At 41.7% G+C, this 26,339-nt stretch overlaps 1 protein-coding gene across 1 annotated transcript in view; it reads left to right on the top strand.

Annotated features, from left to right (window-relative positions):
* The first annotated feature begins 842 nt into the window (after positions 1-842).
* The window catches only part of CPXM2 (carboxypeptidase X, M14 family member 2), a 66,996-nt gene continuing 41,499 nt past the window's right edge, over positions 843-26,339 (top strand). The window contains exons 1-3 of the mRNA XM_081863675.1: positions 843-1,488; positions 10,426-10,527; positions 25,579-25,688. Coding sequence (XP_081719801.1) covers positions 1,164-1,488; positions 10,426-10,527; positions 25,579-25,688 — 537 coding nt within the window. The 5' untranslated portion in view covers positions 843-1,163. The remainder of the gene's footprint in view (positions 1,489-10,425; positions 10,528-25,578; positions 25,689-26,339) is intronic.

The raw sequence follows: 26,339 nt of genomic DNA on the forward strand, positions 1-26,339 counted from the left end.
AAGTGGGCTTGTCATTTTGGCTCGGGATTAGCAATGACACTGACTTGTGTATGGGAAAAAGTTACATGGGATTTGTAGTACCTTTCTATTATACTGGTACAGATACAGAACTCCAGTAAAGAGAAACGTCAGCATTTTATATTTGCTGTTGAAATGTGTTTTGGAAGGTGAGGTATCTTTCTGATGCTTTTAACTCATTCCTGTTTTGAAAAACCTTCAAGTGGCACTGTTTTACATACTTGGAAGAGGATTCAGGCTTTCGGTAACTGATCTTTTATCCAGGGCCACCTGATTAAGGGGAGGAGGGGGGTTCAGAAAAATAATAATGCCTGAAATAAAATAAAGTTGAAAATCTGCAAAAGAAAGAATCCTGATTATTAACCTTTTAGTCTATCAATGTAAAATGTAAACTTTCTATGCTGTTGACGGTCTGCACCTGTTTTTTATCAAGAGCTGGAGGAGTAGAAGGAATTTTCACAATCATGTTTTCCTTTCTGTTCCATAGAATCTGAATGCAATCTTAATATTCTGTAAGGGGGGAGCAGAAACCCCTAAACCACAGGAGAAAACATTTCCCTCTTCCAAGTTTTCATCCAAACACACCCCGCTGCACATAGTCCTGGCAAGAGAATAGAGATACATTTTTTTTTGTACAGGGATTTTGAGAGCGAGGCTCATGGCCAGTTTTTCATTTCTTTGAATATACAGTATTTAGACTCTGTGTTAATATCAGTTCTCAAAACACAGCATCTTAGGTGCCAAGAGTTGGACTAAAGTTTTTAATTGCCTGGGGAGCGGGGAGGAGCAGGAGGGAAGAGAAAGCAGAGAAAGGAGCAAAGATCTGTAAAAGATTCACAGAGTCCAACACCTGCCAAATGCCAGCTCTCTCTTCTCCTGTATGTCTGCATGTGTGTCTGGCTGGCTGACTGGCTGGTGAGCCCCGACGATCACATGGACCTCAGGCAACCACCTCCCTCCCTCTGATTCCAGTCCTCACTCCCACTTCATTACTTGCAACTTCTGCAAACTACTCCAAAGCAGAAGTGCTTATCCCAGACTCTGGGATTTGCTAACTGCCAAGATCTCTGTTTTCCCCTCTCTGCTGATCCTACATTGGATATTCACAGAGGAGCTTTCTACTGCAAAAAAGCAAAAAAATAATAATGACCTCCTTTGTTGAGAAAGCTTCTTTTGCTCAGCTCTGCCTCGCGTTGTGTGCTTTTGATCTGACACTGCTTGGGGATATAACCTGGGCTCTACCTATGGAAGAGCAGGATTACTATCTGCAGGAAATCATCAACAGGGATCATTATTATTCCTTTCCAGATCCTGAAGAGGAGTATTCGCCTTTCACAGAACAGCCAAGGGAGGAAGAAACCGAGCCCCCTTTGGAGACAGAAGAACCCCAAAGATTCAAGCTGGGCAAGAAGGAGTTAAAAATGAAGAAAGCCAACAAAAAAGATAAATTCACTCTCGAGACCCCGCCAGGTAACTTTCCTCTTTCACTTCCGAAATTTAGAGATTCCAGATGGGTCTCAAAGGATTTCGCCCCCATAAGTTAATATCCGAAGCAGAAAAGCAGAAATAGTAACTGCGCTGCTAATGACGTTAAACACCCTTGTACTAATCACAGCTGTTATACTAACAGAATTAGTGATCATGCTGGTCTGAAAGTCTAATTTTAACCCCTGCCTTCACTCTTTTGGGAAGACTAAAATTTGCTTCCACTTCATTTTCTCTCTTGCTCTAAAGGTTTTCAGGAAAAGTTTTCTTGAAGTCACACATCCTGTGTGCATCTTTCTTTTTTGCTTAGTAAAATGGTCATGTTACCAACAAGGGTAGAGATGGGCTGAATTTTGTTTGCAGGTTGCCCAGGTTCATATAGGGGTTCTGGGATTTGCTTCTAGGAAGTGTGCACTTCTGATTTCATAACAAAGCCCTCCCCAGCAAAAGCCAGATCTCAGTGGATATAAACTAAAATCAATTTGTGATTTTTATTGTGAATCAGGACTTAGCATAACCCAGTGATTAAAGTCTGGGCCTTGGGGTCAGGACACTGAGGCTGCAGTCCTAACTCCACTTCCCTGTGAGTAAGCCATGCTGGATTCAACAGGACTTACTTTTAAGTAGACATGGTTATGATTGCAAATCTGACCTCGGCAAACACTACTATGATCATTATATTATTACTTTAATTATTTTATAGCACATTATGTAACATAAGTTGCTTATTATTCCTGCATCAATACTTTAAGTGTAGTAAGCTAAGGCAGCTGAAATATGGCCCAGAATATTGAAATATGGTCCAAATATTTGTCCAGAACTGCTCAAGGTATTTCATGGCTGAGAGAGCATTTTCACCTGGATTTGTTGCTTTAAAGGTACAGATTTTGGGAACTGTATCAGTTGTGCCCTTTGTTTATTTGCATTCATGACATAAGCACAGGTATCTGCTCCCCTCTTTTTAGGACCATACAGTGTTTGAATGTTGGACAGGAAACATATTAAGGACATGTGCAGTTATGATATGGCTTTATGAGATAGAGGGATGTGCTCTGGGAGGAATATGCTGATACAGCATACTCTGCTAGGGAACCCTTGCACCTTAAAGATGTGTCTGCTTGCACCAGTCTCACTTCACTGAAATGTAGCAACATGACGACTGCCTTTCTGCATGCCTTTTGATGTATGGGACTTTTAGATAGACCTTTGTGAGATTCTTCTATGCAGATTAATTACACAGCGTGCCTAGACAAACAACTATTTTCCTAAGGACAGGACAGCATAGGGCAGTACCAATAGGTGATAAGGAACCTTAATTTACAGCTGTGAATCTGCCTGCACGAACAACAACCTGCCTGTGTAAAATGGGATTTGAGAAAACAGATTGTGTACAGAAGATGAAAATTCAACTGTCTAGCGTTAAAACTACCTTTTGTCTTCAGTTCGGCAGAACTAAAGGCATGTGGGATTAATTAGGTGTTTGTAGCAAGCAATCAGCTGGGTCTGCACTGGAATGAAGCAAAGCTGACGGACAGGAATTAGGAACATGTGATCTGCCCTTTGGCTGAGCAGCTGGTACCAATCAGTAGTTCCTTTGAATCAGAGTAGGGCTAAAATTCATTGCAGTCTAACGCTACGAACACTTATACACACGTTTGCTTATTGTAAACTAATGGGGATAGAAAGTTCCAATGCAGCTGTTTCAAACACTGTGCTAGATAGCTTGCCTTCCATTTCCATTGTTTTAAATCAGTTGCATTGGGCCAATTCAAAGTTACACTTTATTACAATGCATAAATATGAATTGACAGAACTATTCTTCACCTTCTCACCAATGACACATCGTGGATCACATATTTGAAGTGATAAATGCCATACAGCCCCTGCTTCACACACTTCCTATAGTGCCTTCCTCATATTTATACCCTATAATTCACTTCTGGGAATTCTACAGAAGCAGATACTATAGCAGCCAACGGATTGACCTGGGAAGTTTCAGCTCAGATATTGCTGCTACCATGAACTAAGTAGGTGTCCTTCACTAACTGTGTATCTTTCAGCTTCAACACTCCATGATTTATACAGGATGCATGGAGAATCATTTGGTCCAATCTTATTACAGCACCAGCAATTGATGGCTTCAGATAGGTGTAGGTAGGTAGAGGTAGGGGTAGGGTTGGGGTAGAGGATGGGGTTGGGGTAGGGGTAGGGGTAGCTGTAGGGGTGTGTGTGTGTGTGAGAGAGAGAGAGAGAGAGAGAGAGAGAGACCAGACAGACAAGGAATACACACATTGGCAAGACCTGTAGTCTGTATATCAGGTCTTCTTAACCCCACATTGCATATTTAGTGCAGAGGTTGAAAGATTGTAGGTCACCTACTAAATTCAGGATAGATGAAAAATCTACCACGGGTGTGCGGTGCCTGGAACCCTGGCCCTGACCACAACTCAACTGGCAGCAAGAAAGGTCCCCAAGTGGCAGACAACATCTTTCTCAACCACAACAAAGCAGGCCAGTGCCCAGGTGGCAAGCCAGTGTTGCTACTATCAAAGCAGGTAGGAGGTCAGTAACTAAAGAGAATGACAAATGCTATGTTGCTATGGCTTTGACAGGTTTGCCACAACCACCTTCCCAAGCCAGGATGTCTTGTGAGAGCCTACAGGACTTCTGGTGACATGCTCTGCAACAGTGGTTCCCAAACTCCAACCCCATAGACCACCTGAAAATTGTTGAGGGTCCTGGAAGGGCACTGAATTATTTTTCTGCTCATTGCAGCAACTGTGCTAGATGTCTGACTTGCAATTGTTTTTTCTTCTTTTATTTATTTTGATCCCCCTCCCCGCTCTATATTTCTGGCCTCCTCCCACCCATCAGTGGTCTATTCTGCTCACTTTGTGGGTTCTTCGACTAATGGAGCAGCTGACATGCCTGCTGCTCCCACTGTTTTTCACACACATGCTATGGACAACCTGAGTGAAGCTCGAGGACCACTGGTGGTCCATGCTAGCTCAGTTGGTTAGAGGTGTGGTGCTGATAATGCCAAGGTTGCAGGCTTGATCCCCATATTCCTGCTTTGCAGGGGATTGAACTAGATGATTCTCATGGTTATCTACAATTCTAGGATTCTATGTCCTACAGGGGGAATAGGGCCACTGAGCGGGCTCACATAGCATTTTTGCCCAAGACTCTGGGATGATGTGGGGCAGAGGACGAGGAACCTGGGTGCTCCCTTCAGATCTGAGGCCCTGGCAAGTACTGTGGTGGGAGAAGCCCTAGGGGAATTGGGGTGAGTCAGGGTGTGCACAGCCCACTCTCTTCACTGCATCCTGAAAGGAGACTTTCTGGTTCATAGTAGCTGTGTGTGCACATTATAGACCATAGCTCAGGCTTCCTCAAACTCGGCCCTCCAGATGTTTTGAGACTACAGTTCCCATCATCCCTGACCACTGGGTCCTGCTAGCTAGGGATCATGAGTGTTGTAGGCCAATAATATCTGAAGGGCTGAGTTTGAGGAAGCCTGCCATAGCTGCATGCATTATAAATCTATAGGCAGTGCAATATAGGATGTGAATATGAGGAGCTTGTGATGTATGTGCTTCAGTGGGTGCATGATACTTTTTGCAAACGTGTACAGGATAAGCTTCCTGTATAAATCAGGTAGTTGCAAGTAGGACTGCGATAATACATGTGAAGCAGCCTTCGCCAACCTGGTGGCCCCCAGAAATTTTGGACTACAACTCCCATCATCAGCAGTCAGGACATCTGGGCTAGCTGAGGCTGCTAGGAATTGTAGTCCAAAACATCTGGAGGGCACCAGGTTGGTGAAGCCTGATGCAAGACATTAAAGAAAGGATAAGCATTATTATTTTTCAAATAAATAAATCCTTGTTGCACCAGACGAGAAGTAGCCAGCAAAATTGTATTCCCTCCACCCCTAATATAAAGATTTTATTGGCAGGGAAAGATTGCATAGAAAGGCTTTTAGGATGAGAACTATGTTTTCCATCTAAGTAAGTCTAGGATAAAAATATCTTGCTGGAGTTGCCAGATGTAATTTATTTAAGGGAACATTCCTTATTCTGAAATGCCTCCATGCCAAACGTCTCTTCTCCATAGCATTCCTGCGAAACACAAGCCTTTCAAACTGCATTATGTTTCTAATTTCTGAAATCTTGATGTGCCAAACCAACAAATCCTGACTGTTCTGCATTTTGTATATACATCAGGAAAAGTTCCTTGGGAATGTATTCATCTTTAAGATGGTTCTGAAAGTGCTTACAGTACCTAGTTTTGTGCTCGTTTCCATGAGTGTCAACACGTGCCTCCATTTCTGGTTAATTTCTTGTGAATGCTGAGGATGAAATGTACATTTTAAAGTATTTCATTGATTGCTTGGAATAGGAATCTGCCGTGCAGCTAATGCACTGCCACCACCACACACAAGTTATGCAGTCACCTCTCCTCCAGCTAGGGCAGATACTCCTTCTCATACCTATCTTGGATTCTGGTCTGCAATGCTTTATAACTAGACTTTGAAACAGACCCACAATACATTGAGTTGCCACATTATCTGCTCAATCATTCCTCTGTCTTAGCAATGCAAAGCAATTATTTTCAGGGCTGGCCCAGGACATTTTGCTGGCTGAGTGGGGGCAGCAAATGGTGCCCCCTTCCTGGTCCAAGTCATGTTGGGTAGCATCCAAGGCTGGTCAATTTATGTTATTTCCTCAGGCAGGAAATCCTGCAAGCACCTCCCCCCGCCCCACCACCTCAAAGGAAAAACCTATCATTGATAACAATGATTTCATGACACCCAAAATCTGCTGTCTGAGGCAGCTACCTCCTTATGCCTAAAGGTAAGGCTGACCTTGATAGCATTGTATACAAGGCAAGCATTTTTGTCAATTTAACCTCTCACTGCTCGCACAGCTATAACTTTTTTCTTTTGACAAAACTGGATGTTTCTCCAAGCATGATACCCTCTAAAAAGTTTTGGATCAAATTTGGCTGTTTTCTGAAGCACTGAGTCAGGTTCTGAACTGAATCTTGTGGTCGGTGTACACTGTCAGTATTTTCTGCTGCTGTGGTACTCTCTTGCTTTGCTGAATGAGTGTGTTCTTTTACTTCCTCTCTCTTCCCCATCTTGCTTTGAACTAAAGTGTCTGGCTCTGAATCAGGGCTTCCTCCTGCATCTTTTCATCGTCTCACTTTCTTCTTTTTCAGGCTTGCTCAGTGAGAACAGCTGCAGCAATACAGCAAGTGGGGATCTCTTTTCCCTTTCTTGTCTCTCGCTATCTCCCTGCTGCATGTTGTGTGTGCAGTTGGTAGCAGCAGTGCTTTTGAGCAGTAAACCTCAGCACTACAAACCTACATGATGGCAATCTAGGATTGCTGCAGTGGAAAGTATTAGCAGGGAGGCAATAAGACTTTCTAACTTTCCTAATATGGTACAAATGACTAAAGAGAGGGACTCCATTCAGAGGAGAGAGCGTAAACTACTGTATACATAAGTTCATTTACGCTCATTTAAGCTCATTCCAGCCCTGTGGGGGGAAATGGTGGAAGGGGAGCCGACGATGTTCTTCAAAAAGAATGTCAATTGGTTCACATGTGATACAAAAGCCACAGGAAACTCAAAAACTGATTGCAAATGTGCCTCCCTGCATGATAATAATTTTTAAGTGTTTTATACACAAGCTGCAGCAGAAAGTGAGAGGCTCCAAAGAGCCTCTACTGAAAGTTGGGCTGAGAGGTGTGACAAAAGTTCACATCCTCAAATTTTTGACTCAGAATTTGAAAGGGGGACAAAAAGAGGGGCGGTTTCAGGAAGCACAAAATAAGACTAAGGGTGCATGGACTGACAAGTGGCAAAATGGCATATTGCAGTCTTCCCTTCTTTTTTGCCATTGTTATTATCAGCTGCATATTCTAGTGGCATGTGTGAAATCAGTATAAATTATTCGAATAGTGGATAGTCAAGAGGATCCAGAGAAATGGTACTTGATTCAATCTCCATGTTTGTTTCTTATTCATTTAAAATATTTATATCCTGGTGTTCCAACCTGTCATCAGGATGCCTAATATGGTTAAGAACTTGGGATTGATAGACCCATTAAAATCAGGCCCATCCTATTTCTTGGTTACAGAGAGAAGTCTGTTCTGACCTGCTTTGATGCAGATTGTTAATGAAAAATCCTTTTAAAAATGCCCAGAAACACACTTAAAACACAAGTACAAGTACTTAAGAGGTGGTACAAAGGTTGTGAGCTGCCTTTGTTCACTCTCAGGTTTTCCCCTTTAAAACATTTGAAATAGTGTATCCAATTGCCCCAAACTTGTGGGGCTAGCGCTACTTGCCGCTTTATGTATTAAAAATACATGAAGAAAGATCCCATGAGAATGATGGGATTTGGAGATGTTCTATCCCTCCCCAGGGGAATTATATGAAAAAATGGCTGGCTTCTGGAGCAGACATAGCCTGCCTGGTGGAGTGGAGCCATTACACCAGCTATCAAACACATGGGTTGGTTTTGCTTATTAGGAGGAAGCCGTCCTTTTCCTAAAAAAAAAAAATGTTTGGGGTGCTCTCATTTTTCTACTCATATTGAAATACTGCCCCTCAATGATGCCAAACTTCAATTCACAAGATGTTTAGGGATATGCGTACCTCTGTGCCCCCCTCAAAAAAAAGGACTGGGAGGAAGAGAGACAAGGCATCAGGGAAGTTTGCATGGGGCAAATAGCAACTGGGAAGCCAGCATGGGACTGCCACTTCTGCACTGGGACTGCCATGCTTTCTTCTATACAATTGCCCCTTGTAGCAATAGAATGCTATCATGTTCTATGAGCACCTATTTCAAAAGTTTTAAAGGGGGTGGGAATTGGCAGGGGGGCAGTGTGCTATCTTCTGATCACTGATAAAAATACACCAAACTGTGGATTCTGAAGCTGACCACTGATCTCATCTGGGTCAAGATCTATCTTGACTGGATCTGATGAGTCTGCTCTGGAATCCAAGTACGGTGGAGTCCTCCTCCCTACAAGCAACATAATTTAAAAACAAAAATATCAAGATCAACGGGATTTACTCACAGCTAAGTGTTTACAAGCCAAAACTTCCTTGAGATCACTAGATGTGAATCATATGCCTGTTCTGAAACTCTGTATTAGGTCATAAGAACTTAAAAAGGACCCGGCTAGATATGGCCAAGGGCTCATCTCATCTAACATTTTGTTCTCAGTCTCCAAACAAATGCTTATAGGAAACTCACAAGCAGCTCATGAGCACAATTGCACTCTCCCAAATATAGTCAAGCTCCAATACTTTGGTGAAAGCCAGGATTTAAATTTGCACCTTAATTTGTCTATGGATAATGCATAACATGTGAAAGACACTGCCTCTTTGTTTTCTGCCCCTGATGGAATTTAAACCAATTCACTGGTTGTGTCTGGAAGATAAAATAGGAAGCCTGCCATGCTCCTTTACTTGCCAGTGATGGAAGAGTGTTTCCAGCTCACAGCTTGTTCCACTCTTACAGCCTTTATTAATGCTACTCCCCGAGACTCAAGTAGTCAGTACCTTCATATTAAGATTTACAGCATACTTATGAGAATTTGGGTCATGAACTTCTGCAGGAAATTGTCTGCTCTCTATGAGTCATGTCATGAGTACCAAAATATAAGGCAATGCCTACAAAAACATACTGTAGGTCACAATCAACCCATTGGTCTGTAGGGCTCTTAACCTTGCTTCCTCACTGATACAGATACACTAGAAGTCTGGAAACTGAGATTGTCACTGTTAAGAATCCCAATTTCATACAGGAACCAGGTCCTGACATCTGTTGGTAAAACTCTGCCACATAAGTTAAGCAATTGCACACCACTTTGATTTTCATGGAGAAACAGTTAAGTGTGTGCTTCTTAAATCTTCAGCTGAAAGTAGACTTAAAATGCTTGACTTGGGCTAGATTGTGTACTGTGCCATTAATCTGTCTGTGTAGATGTTTAGACTGCTGGTTGGAGAAACTGTGCATGCTTCCCAGGGAGCAAGCCCTGTTGCAATCTGTGAAATTCACTTCCAAATAAACACACACAGGATTGCACTGCATGCCCCATGGGAATTCATAAGACACATCTCACTTTTTTCGGAAGTGTATCCAATATTAGGAACTTAGCAAACAGCCTTAAACTGAGTCAGACCATTGGTCCATCTAGCAGAGTATACTTTATACTGACCAGCAGTGGCTCTCAAGTGTTTCCAATAGGATTGGGGGCAGAAATTACATTAAGATTGCTTCAGAAGGCAAACTCACCAAATTCACACTTTTCAGAAACAATATACAAATCACCCTTCAGACTTCTCTGAATTTTGCAGCCCAGTTTGACAGCCAAGGAATGGGTACGAAAATGCAAAAATAACCTACAGATACGAATTATATGAGGGGGAAGTACTTTGAAGTAAATGTGTATATTAGGCAAATCTGCATGCAAAAAAATGTGTTAGGAGAAATCCACAACGTCCACAATTTGCGAACTGCTTTAAGGTTTCTCTTACAACCAAGTAGTACATGAATTTTATGAAACAGTAAATAAATATGCATGAATTTTCAAGAGGATATTCCCGCCGAAATAAATAAATAAGTGTGGAGAACTGAATTTAAGAGTAGGAAAATGAGAAAGTGAGAAGCCTGTAACTGACAGGCCCATCTTACCCCTACATGCAAGGGAGGTGCTGTAGCACTGAGCAATGGCCAAGTCATCTGATTTTTGGGGCCCGGAATGATTTTTTGCTGTTGGCAGAAAGAGGAAGGGATTAAAATATGGGGGTCCCCCCTTCATTAAGTGGATTTTGTCTTTTATGTTTCAATAGTCTATATTTGGGGGGAAACAATACACCATATTTTTCTTTTCTCCTTACAGTTAAAAATGGGAACAAGAAAGGTGAGAAAAACAAGAAAAGCAACGAAAGGACACCAGATGGCGACTATGAAAGACGAAGCACTTATGAGGAGAGCTGGGAAAGTAAGCTTGAATCCTCTCAGATGGCATCTTACTTTTTTCAGTGAACAATTTTGTGAGAGAAATAACAAGGTGAAATGGTACCTCCTCAAGAGAGCCTAGCTCATTACAAAACACTCGTCAGTTCCAGATGTGTGTTCTGGAACCTCATTAGCTGCTGACCAAAACTACAGGCTTGAAACCTGCAGCTTTTGCTGTTGTGTTTACTTTTAATTTACACCTCAGGCCACGCTGATCAGTCTTGGGAGGGATGGGAAACCTCTTTCAGCCTGAAAGCCACATTCCCTTCTGGCAACCTTCCAAGAGCCACATGGAAGTGGTGGGCAGAGCTAAGATGCTAAAGTGGGTGGAGGGGGGGAGAGTACTCACCCAGCCCTCTCCACATCACATCCAGACAAGCAACATGAATTATCAGAATTCAAGGACAAATTCCAGTCAGGGGAAAAACAAACACGGGGGGGGGGGAGAGAGCTAGTGAGCATTGTGGCCTGGGGAAATGGTGAAGGTGGTCTAGGGAGAGTTCTATGGGTCAGGTAAACAGGGGTGGAGATCCACATTTAACCCTTGAAACTATTTCCCCCACAGTTTTTCCCATTGAACTCACAAAAAGGGAAAGGGTGGATGAATAAACTGCCTAGTTATTAGCAGCAGCCCTCATTCCTATGAGAGATTTTGTTCAACAAAACTAGTTTTCCACGAATATTGTAAAGGTACTTGATTGGTGGGTTTCTGAAACAGTAGCAGGACTGAATGTTGTCTCCATTGGGCAGTGTGGGACAGATGTAGGTGGTAGCTTTCTGAACTGAACCACTTCATTCAGTAAAGGGAAGGCATAATATTTTTGAATGATTAAATGAAAAAATTACCTGCTTGTAATAATCCAGCATATCAGGGAGACAGAAATCAAATTGTAAGGGAAGATCATATTTTTGAATTTTTGACTGGATTAAAAGAATCACCCTGTGGGTAGTGAACTGCCACACAACAGAGAAGAACTTTCTTCCCAAAGCGCTTATTTATTATTGGCAGGGAGGTTCTTTTTATGATGGGAGGGCATTCAAAAATATGGTCCTTCTTGCTGTAGGAAGGAGTCAGGCTCAAAATTACCTCCGTCTAGCACCTCAATCTGCATTATGCACAGAATAGCAATCGGGAACTAGCCAAACTTAAAAATAAATAAATTGAGGTGTACTTTACATGACACTTGACATGTATTTTTTCACATTCTCCTTAGACTCCTGTAGAAAATTTGCAGAAACACTTCTGCAGCAGTAAAGTTTACTTTTGCATTAAGTAGTTCAATCAAATCTATAGAGTCTTCAAAATAAATGCCACTAGCTCACCCCACAATATATAGTTGAACTATCTCAAAAGGTAAATTCCAATGGATGTTGTATAACCCTAGAAAAAAATATTATTTAAGTGCCATAGAACAGATGAAAATGAATCATGAAGAAATGATAGGCCACACCAGACCAATTTCAAACTATTCTCCAGAGATTTACACCGTACTGAGCAAACACTACACACTTGTGGGCTTCTGAACATTTCCTGGTTGGTTTCCTCTAGGGAGCTATGCAAAGTTCATCTTTACACAATTGTACATCTGCAGTAAAAATAGAATGAAAAAACTCCCCCCATATGCCGTAGTATTTAAGTGCATGCTTAGTACAACGCAATCTTATGTAGGTTTATTCAGAAATAAGGCTAATGAACTCCATGGGACTTACTTGCATGTATATGTGTGGGATTGCAGCCATTATGTTAAATATAGGTCAGTCTCAGTTGTATTATCAATATACTTAGACCTACACTTATGTATTTTGATGCTTTTGAATCTCATCAGGAAATGATTAGGAATTAAAGTATTGCTAGGAGGCTGAACCTAAACATTTGCACCATCATGAATATAGTAATTGTGGCTAGCAGCCAGTGCTTTTTTCTGTCCCCTTTTTTGTGGGGGGGAAGGAGGAGGGAGGGGATTTGGATCCTGTCAGAGCATCGTGCCTCCTTCCCAAAACTGGGTAAATGCTTCCCAGGCTTAGGGAAGGCTGTGCAAGCCTGTTTTCTGGCAGCACGTTGAACAGTATGACCCTGTGGTGAGAATAAGCATGCACAGGTGTTGGGTTACCACTCTATCATCCCTGACTAGTGGCTATGCTGGCCAAGACTGATGGGAAATGGAGTCCAACAACACCTGAAGCCCACATGTTTTCCAATCCTGGGTTAATCCTTACCTCAATTTAGGTCAGGTCATACAAACTCAAAGATTCTCAACGCCTTTGTTCAGGAGCTTCCTTGGTTAACTTGGGATGCATGGCTCCCTAGAGCTTGAATGGCTGCTTGGTTATATTCCTTCTAGTATCCAGGACAATTTTGAAGGATCATTTGAAACAGATGTTAAGGCTCGTTTGTTTGGCAATAGTGAAAGCGAAATCAAATCTGAATGGTTTGCATTTGTCCCACTCTAGCCAAAACACCCTCACTGTTTATGTTTAAAAATCTGGCAAGAGATTCAAATTATTGCATCCACATGGAAACCAATAAATCAATCAATAATATAGTCTTAAAAATAGCCAAACACATTTTGACAGTCAGACGTCAAATTCTGAATCATGCTTCCATTTGTCACACTTCCTGGGACTATGGAGTGGGGAGAAGGACACTCTGCCCCCATCCATCACCTAGGGGACCAAGGGTCACAGAAAAGTGGTATCTCTTGCCTTCTAGGAAGAATATCCACACAAGGGGGGGGGGAGGCAACTTGGCTTCATCCCTCATCCAGAGCAGGAACAGGCATGGCAGATTTCCTTTCCCTCTGCCTGTCAGAAATTATATTTGGTTCTAACTGTCAGTTGCTCAGAGATAACAAAGTCGAAGGGAATCATGCTGTGGCCCAACCATTGGCCAGAACAATCAGGGGTTTTGGGGTTCAGTTACATTCCCTCCTGACTAAGCAAGAGCACCAGCTAGAAAATACTATGCTCGTCCCAGTTTGTTTACATCTCACTGCTTTGTTCTGGCCATGTCAAACCAATCAGCCTGAAGGTCCCAGGCTCAATCCCATGCATCTCCAGTTAGGGCAGGGAGAGACTTGTCTACTATTCTGGCACTCCATTGGATCTTGTGACTCATGACCCCCTCCCTCTGGGAGAGACTAAGTTGAGTGTCTTTCTCATGGGGGGGGCAGGGGGAGGCAAATCTGTCACTACAGAGAGCAGGTACATCATTATCAAACAGTCTGATCTTTGGAATGAAGTACTGTAAAGTAGCTACATTATATATTAGGAATAAACCATCAAGGGTTGACTGGAAAAAAGCATTGAAAGGCATGTTTAAACAAGTACAATGAAAAGGAAAAATGAATACTTTGTTGTTGTGGGCTCTGACATGTACCTTAAAAGAGACGGGGTATTGCTTTATGATGGAGAAGGGAAATAAAGTAGAATCAGGTGAACTGGAAACAAAGCTTTCATCTGAAATAATGTTTGACTAATACCTCTACAAAGTTTTTAAGCTTCCTGTTTCAATAACGTTGGCAGATTTTGAGTTAAGGCTGTTCATTGCCCCATGAGATGTGAAATAGGATCAGAAGAGGTATTTTCAAAGAAAGCATTTGTTTTATAATGGAAGAAGCCAAACCATATATGACTGATAGTTTGGACTGGAGCTTTAAAGAATTTGGCCTGATAGTCATGTACTGGCACAACTACTGTTATGGAGCATTTTGGCTTTCCAAATTTCATCCTCTAGGGAATCACAAATCTTTGCCAAAGAAACCTCTCACCCAGTATAAAAAGGAATTTCAAAGCTTCTGCTCTCTAGAAAGAAAAAAGGCCATTGTCTTTGGATACGTTGATTCATTTACATGTACTAACACTAGAAAAATAACCTAGCTTTAAGGCTTAGCTAGAGATTGGCTGTTCCAGAGGCAAGGGAATTTGTCAGGTTCCTGCCTAACTGAAGTGGCAGACCTCTCGCAGAGTGAGAGGTGTGGTGCAGATCATGAGATTCCCCCAGCTAGCTGACCTGTGGCTCTCCAACTGCTATTGTACTACCACTCACATAATTCACAATCATTGGCTGTGTTGGCTGGGAGTCCAACAACATAAGCTCAGCTCTATTGCAAAGAGAACACTTAAGCTATTCTTCACTTATCCTGTGTCCTGAACCCCTGGGCCTACCTGGCAGCAAGTCAGTAAGCCAAGTCCAAAGTTCATAGTGCAGGAGTCAAGCCACACAAAATCCAAAGGTCAGGAAATGCAGTCCAGGGTCAATCTAAGTAGCCAAGTCTGAAGTCCAGCAGTCAGGATACAGTCCAGTCAAACCCAAAACACAGTCCAATAGAGGTCCAGGAGGATCCAAGTCAAGGCCCCACAACACAAGCAGTTGTGCAGACACAGCACCTCAGCTCTGCTTCCCTTTTTTACTTTGCAGGCTGATTGCAGCATCTGGGCTTGATGAGGCAGGTGGGCCTCACCTGTTCTGAGCCTACTTCAGCTGAGGAATCACACATCTCATCCCAGAGCTAACAAGCCCCACCTGGCCAGCTAGAGAGCTGGGCAGTGGGCCCTTGCCTGCCTCAGCCTCCTGGAGCACCCTGACTGCTGTTCCCTGTGCCTCAGAGCTTGTCTTGTTTGTGGGGACAGGAGTCCCTCTGGCTCTGGTGATGGGTCCTGCTACTCTGGATTCTGTGCATTGATCCTCATCCCCTTGCCATCCTCCATCATGCTGTGAGCACTTCATTCTCCACCCCCTGTTTGCCCTGGAATGTCCCAGTGTCGGCTGCCCCCCTCACTGGGATCCTTTTCCCTGCCATCCTGGCAGTTCATGAGATCCTGAGAGGCACGTATACTGGTAGCTAGGAATCATGGGTGAGAAGAGTGCTTATGCGCTCATGGACTGCTCACTGGTTTTCCACTGGCCTCTGGTTGGCCACCATGAGAGCAGGGTGCTGGACTAGATGGGCCATGGGCCCGATTCACAGGCTCATCTTATGTTCTTAAAGCAGAGCCAACTTGCAGAAGCCCAAGAGGCGTCACCCCTGCAGCCTCCATCATTGGTGGAAAAGTGGCAATAAGATCTTGCCAAAATCTCATGAGATCTTGTGCGCTCTTTGAGATCTCACAAGAGCTCCTCAAGAACTTGTGGGATCTTTTCCAGAACCCACCGTTGTTGCCACACAACCCAGGTAAGGGAGGCTTTGGTGGGGCGGCGGCACAGTCCCACTTTGCCTCGGGTGGCAAAACAGGATGCACTGCCTCTGTCTTAAAGTTCAGGCTTTGACAAACTGACATTCTTAGTTTCCCTCATTTCTTTGAAGAGGAACTTACAATTAAATCTTAAGATACAAATTGCATATTGCTTTCTAATTGAACTTGATTACTGAACGTAAATCATATTTAACTAGCTATAATAACTGTGTTGGAAAATAATAGACTCCATTCTGACCATGCTATACATGGGAAGACATGAGCCAAAATCTTTGAGCTGGCATAGATATGGGCCTATGCATTTTAATAAAACTTATATAAGTCTCATTTCCTATACTCATGTGGAGGAGAGACACTATCATTCATGAGGGTTCTGTAGGAAAACAAGAATGGTTTTTTTCTTGTTGCGCCTGGCAGAATTGAAGATTTGTTAAAGCAACCTAAAAAAGAAAGCATTTGTTGGCAGAAAGCAAATGGAAATATTTTGGAAGAGGAGAAACGATCCAGTTTTTCAACTGATTGGTATATTGGTTACCTACTTTAAAAAAGCAATTTCCCTTTCCATCTTTTTCTTGCTCTGCCTCCTCATGCAGACCAGACTGCGTAAAAATCTGCTTATTTTGCTCTCCCTATATGTGTGTGATTCCTTTCGTCTACTGATATTTATTTCTTTTCAAGAGGATCTTGACTTGTAAACCATTCCATCATTCATTCCATTATGAAAAATGAATATTTGGTGGATTGCTGTATGAAGATTATTATAGTCAGGGTGTCTTGGCAGGAAAAGAAAACCATATATTTAGCAATATGTATATACCGCTAAATAAATCATTAACTAGTTTACATGAATGGTGACACATTTAAAAAGCAATAAAAACATATATATATATATATTTTTTTAAAAAGTTGACGTGATAAAATTATCAAAATAGAGATAACTTTGGAAGATTTTTTAATAATACAAAAGCAAAAACATGCATCTAATAAAAATAGCATGCCTGAGTAGATCTGTATTGTGAAAGCAATACAATGATGGTACCTACCTAATACTAGTAGTTGCATAGCTTATTACCCCCGGACAGAGGTGCCAGCTTCTCCAGAGGATAGGCGGAGGGGGTGGGAATGAGGTTGCACAATGTCATGTGACATCCCCTGAATATTGAGGGGGCCTGGCCCCCTTATAATTTTTTTTGGGGGGGGTAGACAAAACTGCCTCAGCCCCTAGGAGTCAGTGCCTATGTCCCTGGAATAGCCCATGTGGTGTCCTCTAATGTTATTTATTTATTCAATGTATAATCTTTCTTTGATACCAAGGGAACCCATGGTGGCAAACACATCTGTGTTAAAACAATGCATTTTAAAATAAAATAACATATTGAAAATGTCTAAAAACAAAGTCATACACTCTCACAGCTAGTGGTTGCCAGGACCACAGTGCCAATCAGCAGCAGCAAGCATGGCCAATAGAAAGGGATTGTGGGAATTGTAGTCCAGCAATGTCTGGAGGGCACCATTTTGGTTAACCCTGGCTTAACCCACGATTGATCTGATATTTGTCTTTCCTTGGCAAGGATCCAAAGTTCTGGTTTAGGCATGGTTGGATGCATCCAGTGGATTTTATTTTTTAAAAAATCTTTATCATTTGAGCAGTGGGCAAGAAAGTAGAGATCACTACTATGGATTATGTGAGGATAATTTCTAAGGTGATGAACCACACTACAAGCACATATGGATTTTTGTTTGTTTGTTAATTTTGGAACTGCTCTTAGTCTTCTAACAACCTTAACCTGTCCTTGGTCACTAGTGGTAAATGCTTGCTTTTCCAGTTTTATCTCTGAGATGTCCAGGGGTTCTCCTAAGGTTAGGCTGCATATATGAACTCTCTTTGTATGAGGGTGTTCCTAGGGATGTCCTCTGTTCCACAGGATCAGATTGCACTGTAGTCTTTTTGTGTTGCATGCCAGTATGGAAACGCCAAATGATTGTGCTGGAAATGTTGTCAAGTTCACTCTGATCTAAAGCATTTCCCATCTCTGGTTCTACAAGGGCTAGAGACTTGGATTTTTTTCAAAAACTGGAAGTTGGAAATTTAGGTCAGCTGCGAGGACCCAACCCAGGAAGGTCTCAAGAGCTCCAACTGCATTATTATAACCAGGGCCTTGTTAGTGGCATAGCTATTGCTGTCAATTTGTTCCAAGGCTTAGGCTATAATCCTGAAATACATGCACTAGGGAGTGAGCCACAACAAAATCAGACTTACTTCCTACTGTTGACTTAAGAGCAAATGGCTTCCTAGTGAGGAGGACATAGGGGCTCTTATATCAGAATTCTGGCTTCGGTGATAGGATTCCTTCAAGCATAGAGATTTCAGAAAAGAATTCTAAATAATAGTACATGAAAAGATTTGTAGTGGAGTCCTTGTGCTTTATTTTGAAAGCAAAACAGTTTCAAGAGGGGGCTTCTTTTTAAACAAGAAAAGTTATTAAGGAAGGGGCTGCTTACCCCATCCTTTCCTAACATTTCTCTACTCCATATTTATCATTTAGTCAGTGGTGGCCAAACTCAGCCCTCCAGCTGTTTTGGGACTACAACTCCCATCATCCCTAGCTAACAGGACCAGTGGTCAAGGGTGATGGGAAATGTAGTCCCAACATAGCTGGAGGGCCGAGTTTGGCCACCACTGAAGGTGTTCTGCTCCTCCAAGGAGCTCATAGTGGTGTAACCTGGTTCTTCTTCTCCCCATTTTATCTTTACAACAATTCTGTGAGGTAGGTTAGTGTGAGATCATGACTGGCCCAAGGTCTCCCAGTGAGTTTAATGGTTGATGGGCATTTGAACCCTGGTCACCCAGCTCCTAGTCTAGCACTGTAACTACTCAGCCACACATTGTATCTACCCACAGTGTCTTTCTTACCACCTGCAATTTCTCTGCTCAAAGAATCCCTTCTGATTCTTGTTTTTTTAATAAATATATTTATGCTCCATTACATTACTGCTTTAGAGATACACATCACAGCAATATACTTGGAGGAACATGATAATAATTTACCTGCATTTTGGTATTGGGTTACCGTGCGTGCAAACAGGAAAGCAACCTCTTTTCAAGCTATGTTTTTAATCATTACAACAGTTTGAAAACAGGATGTCCACAGGGTCTTTGATATATATACAGCGTTCATTTTATGAGCATCATAAAATTATATTGCTTAAGACAAGATAAGGCAGCAGCAGTAGTTTCAAACATACCCGTTTCAAAGATATCCTGTTGTATGTTATCTAAAGCTTAACTGAACCTCTTCAGTTTGAAAACTTGGAGGGGAAATCTCATGAGAACAGATTTACTGGAAATTCCCACTTTCAACCCTGCCAAAATAACAGAAGCTCAACGTTAAATGTGCTTTTTAAAAACAAAAAAAGTTGGCAGCCACACAGCCAGCTGGAACCCAGAAGTGCAAAGGAGCACTCCTTTGGAGACTGATGAATAAACAATTCAGCCTTTCTAAATATCCAAAATGTTTGGTTCAACAATTCCATGTTTGGAGTAGAGGGACCACATTGATAATTATCTCCCTGTTCTTTTGCTATCGTGCAAAGAATGACGAAATGTTCAGTGGGAGGAGAGGGCATTACCCCCAATACTGATACTGAACTCCAAAAATATTTCCAACAAGCTGAAGCATTCTGATCTGTCTCTGTGAAAGCAACATGATGCAGCTGGTTTCAGAAAAGGGAACGATATCATTAAGCTCTTAAAAGGCATAAGTGAAGACCTATGAAATTCCAAAGACAATGGACAGCTGAGGGGGCCCCATCCCGCTTTTGAAAATTCACATTTGTGCTTTTCTAGGGAAAGGCTTCCAGAGTGTGGCTGTTTCAGAAATATTTTTATTTAATTTTATTTATTTCAGCAATTTATACATGCCACTTATACCATTGTTTCAAAGCAGTGTACACTGAGGTCACTAAAGAGATACAAAGGAAAAAATCAATTTAAGCCATGGGTGAGCAAACTAAGGCCCACTAAGGAACTAGGGCAAACTAAGGATCCAGCCTGATCGCCTTCTAAATCCGGCCTGCAGACAGTCCGGGAATCAGCGTGTTTTTACATGAGTAGAATGTTCCCTTTTATTTAAAATGCATCTCTGGGTTATTTGTGGGGCATAGGAATTCATTATTTTTTTTCAAAATATAGTCCAGCCCCCCATAAGGTCTGAGGGACAGTGGACCAGCCCCCTGCTGAAAGTTTGCTGACCCCTGGTTTAAACTAACCATAAAATCAGGAAAGCTTAGCTAAAATGTCTGCGATAATAAAAAGGTCTTCATCAAGCACCTGAAGTTCAACAGGGAGGGGGCCCTTCTGATCTCAGCTGGGAGTTCCAAAGAAGTTAGCCTACAACACTAAACACATGGCTGCTGGTTGATGTGAGCCGTAAACTGAAAGCTGATGAGCTTTTTCTTATGAAACCACCACCAAAGTTATTGAGCTTTTCTCCCCACCCCCCCCCCAAAAAATTCTCCTCATACCTCAATTCCGCCTTTGAAATCCCAGCAATGTCTGGGACAATCCGGATGTATGGCAGCTCTACCATAAACCTGAGCCAAAGGAATCCACAAATAATAACTACCCAAGGCCCTCAGTGATCAGGCAGGGACAAAAGGTATCAAGCAGTACTTAAGGCTATGAGTCCTGGAAAACCTTGCAGGTTTAGGAGGGCAGGGCCCTGACTGACTACAGCTACAAAAGCTGCTGCTGAACACACTCTTGGGCTGGGGTATTGTTTGGCATTGTTGCTGTTTTTTGTTGGGCGGGGGTTGTTGCTGTTGGGTTTTTTTTTCTTTTGGCATCTTTGTATTTTTATTTTAAATCTTGCTGTGATTTATGTGGAAGTAGTTCAGTTTGGTTGTGTATTTTCTAATGATTGTTTACGGCTATTTTTGTTATGTTGCCAATTTATATATTATTTTCATGTTGTAACCCTCCTTGAGCATGATTTGAGCTGTGGAAAGGTGGCATACAAAATTATTTATGTGTATTCATTCATTATTCATTATTATGTATTCATTCATTCAACTCTTAGAAACTGCAGGCAGCTCATTGTGGATGTCATTAAGGCTAGCAAATGGTTTATGGTTGTTGCATTTTTACTTCCAGGAAAAAGAAAAACAGTTTTTTACTCCCAGGGAGAGGCACTTGTCTTAGATACCAAAATAATTTGGCTGGCCTTAGGTATTATGGACCTTGACTTGCGTGTGATGGTGGGCAGCAAGACTGCCATTTGTTGTTCTGCCTCAGGTAGCAAATGTCTTAGGCCAGCCCTGATTACCTCAAGAGTCTCAGAGGTTTCAATTTTCTCAAGTACTTCTCACACTTTTGCGGTTGTTTTAAATTTCATCACCATAAGGTCCCGGGACAGATTACAACAATGTAAAAAAGACAGTTTAGGGGCGTTCACAGAGAATGCCCTCTCTCCCATACTTCTGATGGCAAAGGAGGGCCTCCTCACCTAATCTTCACCCAAGAAGGGTCTGTAGGGAAGGAGGGTGTTTTTTTCCTGGTGTGCCATGTCCGCTCACCTTACTTAAAGGCAAAAGTTAGGATTAGGCCAAATTGAAGGTGTTCTAATGAGGATATGTTAAACAGGGTCTCCTTGTGGCTTAAGAAAGATAAAACTGCACACAGAGATCAATTTCTCTTTATTTCCAATGCTGATGTTTGGCTGTTGCTTTAAAAATATAAGAAACAAATTAAGATTTTAACTCTGGCCCATTCCAAAAGTCGACAATGGCTAAGTGTGAAAATGTTAGAACTTGATTCTTTGCTGGTGACTTGTAAGGGGTATTCAAGATGCCCAAACTTCCATGTTCGGAATTTAAGACCTCAAAACTCTAGATTAATATACCAAGCATCTGGTATAAATTAGGGACAAATGTGGAAATATCATATAAGTGGATCCATCCTCAAGGTGGCAGAATATAGCTGCAATTTATCCTCCGCCCTATCCTCCTATCAATTGTCTGCAGCTATAAATAAAACAGAATTATTTCAATTGTATGAAGTATGTCGTTCAGTATCATCCAACCTCCACAAAGCCTGTCCACGGCAATGTTTAACAACACCAAGTGATCAAACCATATTTTCAACTCAAAAAAGCTTCATGGCAGAAAACGGTGCATCTATTGTTTTCAATACTGATAAAATCCTGTGGGTCACATGGCAAGATTCAGATGCATTGCAAGTCAACCTTTTGAGTCCATCACTTTTGTGTGTGTGTGATAGTGATGAGAATAGAGTGAGAGGTTTCAGGAAAGGCAAAGGAAATGGATAAGGATAGACTGCAGGAAGGAAATGGTGTAGGATGAGGGTTTGCAATCAGGGACATGTACATTTATGTACAGCTTCTTGTATTTTACAAGAAAAGTGATGCTGCTGATATTATTTGTTTATTTATTTACTTAAAACATTTCTATTCTTCCCTTCACCACTGATTCCAGGGAAGTTCACAATAGCACAAATACAGTTCTAATCCATAACTCAATTCTGGTAATGAACCCTATCTTTTAGTATAGTCAATAATGTTCTGTTAACTTTATCAAGAAATCTTGTCCATGTTTTCCTTCCTGATATCTATGAAAATATGTCAGCTTAGCCATGCCTGCAGAAACTAATTTTGGACCATGTTTTAGCATAAGGCTGGAAGAAAATCCTGAAAACTCAGATATTATTCAGGTCTATCTGCAGTGTTCGTATGTTTATATATTTTCTGCTCTGAATCAGAGCCATGTCTCCAAAACTAAATCCAGTTCCCCCTCTCTTTTTTATTTGTAAATTTGGTAACAATCAAATTTAGATCAATGAATATGGGCACATTTCTGCACATCTACAAATCCAAAGTTTGGCTTCATGCTTGAGAACAGAAGGCTGAACACTGCGTTGTATTTTTTTCTAGATATGATACAACATTCAGACCTCTCCTGTCAAACACAATGCATACTATTAAAACTTCACATCTGTACTTAGCAGAGATGGCCAATATTAGATTTTCCTCACTCTCTGTAACTTGTTCACATCTTTACTCATTGCTGTTAATGTCAATTGCATTTTCTTCTGTCCAGTATCAAAGATCAAGTAGTTAATTACATCAGCATAAAAGCTTTACTAACTTTGGATTTAATATTGGCAGACCTAGTCAGATAATCATAATGGAGTTCTTGCAGAGAGTAAAAAATGTCACTGAAATGCAAAGGTGACTTTTGAATTTCTATCACTTTATGCATGTGAAAGACACTGAATAGCAGAAATCTGCAAAAAAAGAAAGAAAAAGATACTCATGATCATTTTTCTGGCACCATCCAGCTTCTATCCCTTGTGTGGCATTGCACATTTTTACTCAGCAAGTTGAATCAATTCTGTTTTTCTTATCTGAAGAGCTTACAGAGCAATTATAAGTTAACTGTTTTTGTTTTTTTTAAATATTGTTTGTCTTTGTTTGGGCAGGAAGGGCGGACTAGTAAACAAACAAACAAACAAACAAATTCCCTGTTATGCCATCTAAATCTGGTCAGGGCGGGAGTTGAGGTGGTGGTTTTACTGCTTATTTATTTTAGCAGGTATTTTTTTTTAACCCAATAGTTTCCCATCCGATTAACACCAGTGGGAGAGAAGCTAAGTATTGCCAGCAGCAGGCTAGGTTACTGAGGGACGGCAGGGTCCAATCTGTGAGCACAGGGGACTTTTGATCTAGGGCTGGTAACAGCATGGCCATGGAATGCCTTGTTTTGGCCGTTACCTCATGTGGGAATATCATTGGCAACAGATTTATTCCCAGAGAGCTGTCCCAGAGAGGGGCACTTCAGCCCCATCATATTGCTCTGATAGGGGTAGGAATCTTTAAATAATCATAACCCTGGGTTTATACTGCAGTTTGTTTTTAACGAGATTATGTTAACAAGTTTTTCCTCAAAGAAGAGAGGGTCAGTAGTAGATTTTTGGAAATGTAGGTTTAGGAATATGAAGCCCCATCAGTATGTTGCCAGAGTTGCAGTGCTGGCTACAATCTCCCTCTACTGTTGGAGACAATATGGGAATTGCAAATGGGGAAGATGGTCTTGTGCTCAGGTCTTGCTTGTGGGCTTCCCATAGGCATCTGGTTGGCCAGGAGGGGAGCAAGATGCTGTACTGGATTGGATAGTCCCTTGGCCTTATGCTCTTATGTACATTTGGAGGTCCAGTCCAACACCACTCTGGTAACATTCAGAATCAGAAGCCATGTGCTTTCTTCTTACAGACAACGCTGACATATGAAAGAGCCATGTTATAGCCCAACATCAATGCATATGCTACCAAAATAACATGGGAGGATCATACCACTGAGAAACATCTCTGATTCTACTTCAGCAACATAACAGTTGAGTGCTCCCCACTTCTTTGAACAGTGAGGAGTCCAGAGGTCAGCGCTAGGGTCAGTGTTCCAACTGCTTTCTTTCTTCTCTTGCATCACCACTTACAGAGTAGACACTACCATACAGATAAATGGCCTATTCAAGAAAACATCTCCAGTCATTTGTTACTTCTTAGGAAACACCAATTGATCATCCTTCCACTGTTTCACCCAGGATGCTTTATGTAGCAACCTCTATGGTGCTGGGCTGGTTGACACCTGTCCTGAATCTGTAGAGACAGCAGTGACAACATCCCAGGACGTCTCTGCATGAAGGACCATAAAATCCTCCATTCGGTTTCGCATGTTCAGTTATTTCAGAAAAAACTGGTGATCCACCACACAATCCATTGTATATTGGATTTTACTTACACCAGAGCTATTCAGACATTAGTGCCCTGTGTGGACATCCTAGAACACTGAAGGTAGGACAGGTGTGACAGGTGAGCAGGCAAGGCACTGCCTCCTCTGTCTCCTCCATGTGTATGGGTCAGATGAGAGTTGTTTTCTAAATCCAGCCAAATTAATATAGATCATTCTGCAAGTGGTTTCATTTGCAGAAGGGTGCAATAATGTGGCTGCAGTGGTGCCATGAGACAATTGTGAATAAATTACGGATAATAAAATGGGAGAAAACCTCTGTTATCATCACACCAACTTTGTTGAAAACTGTTTCAAACTGTGTCCTTTGTATCTCCAGCATGTTTATATCTACTCAAGGGCTCAACCCTTTCTTTGGAAAACTTTGTGCTTTTCAAGTGGACTGCTGAGAGGTCGTATCCTCATATGGGACTAATAAAGACATTGCTATGGATTTTAAATAGCTTTTTAGACTGAAGACAACACAGTTCTAAATCATTACTAACTCCTGGCGATTGACCTTAGAGGAATCAGGATGCTGTGGTTACTTTGAACACAGATATTATTCTACTGGTATGTTGACTAAATGCTAACTTAATACTGTAGTTGGAAGTGGATGAACTAGAAACAAAGATTAAAGAACTATGATTTGCAGTCTTGCTTTTCACTTCCTCAGTTGGCCCAAAAGCCCCAGGAAGGGAGATTGTGAGTGGAAGAACTTGAAATGTTTGGGCTGTGGAAAACATTTTTCAGTCTAAATCTGGATAGATATGACTAAGTTCATTTCAAAGGAAAAGGGAAAGAAGGATGAAGGACTTGATAATTGGTTTTATTTAAAAACAGTAACCTGGGATGTATGGCAGCTTGCTAAATTGAAATCAAAAAACAATATGAAGTTGTAGAACTAATTAATCTATCTCTGAGATGCATTTGTCAGAAAATGTGTTTATATTTATACACATATAACCTGTGCATATACACAATCAAATATAGTGGTTCATACACTGTTTTCTCAACTTAAGATATAAATCCTTGCTTTCCAGGTTGCCCTCCACTTGGTCTTGAAACATTAAAAATTACTGACTTCCAGCTCCATGCTTCTACTGTAAAGCGATATGGCCTTGGGGCCCACAGAGCACGGCTAAATATTCAGGTAAGTTCACCTTTCCAACGGGTCAAGAGGATGGGATTACTCTGCAATTTCCCCCAAAGGACACTTACAGATTTTGACCATACTGATGGCTAACATGTTTTGTTTGTTTTAAAGAATATATGCTAGTTAATTTTGTTTCTTTACTCTGAATGTTCTGGCATTAATGTCCAAAAGAAAATTTAACACAGATGATAAAAAATGACTTTGGGAACTATCAGCAGGGAGGTTTACAAAAGTTAAGCAAGTTGCTCTTGGCTTCCTGTTTCCGGTGTGCTAAGAACAGAGTTTCTCCTACTAACATGGGAGAGAGACAGATGGAGATAATCAGATAATGATAGGGTTGGAAGAGGAACCAGTCTCTCACCCACAGTTTGCCTAGTGGTCTGGCACTCAATTCCCCATGGAATGTGAGGGCGGGCAAAGGCACTGGGTGCAAGGAGCACTCTGGCTGCCACGACCCTCACCCCCAGCCTGCTCCTGTTCTTGGAAGCACAGGTCATCCTGTTAATTGGACTTTAATTGGAGTAAACTACAGGCACGTGCCAGAGACAATGAGACAATGAGATAAGAAACTGCAAAAACAACCCAGCTACAAGGATATGAAAGGTTTGGATTGAGAGCGGATTTCATTTGGTGAAAGAGACAATGCGG

The sequence above is a fragment of the Podarcis erhardii genome (assembly GCF_964252035.2).
Source record: "Podarcis erhardii genome assembly, chromosome: 5".
Classification (NCBI taxonomy): Eukaryota; Metazoa; Chordata; class Lepidosauria; order Squamata; family Lacertidae; genus Podarcis; species Podarcis erhardii.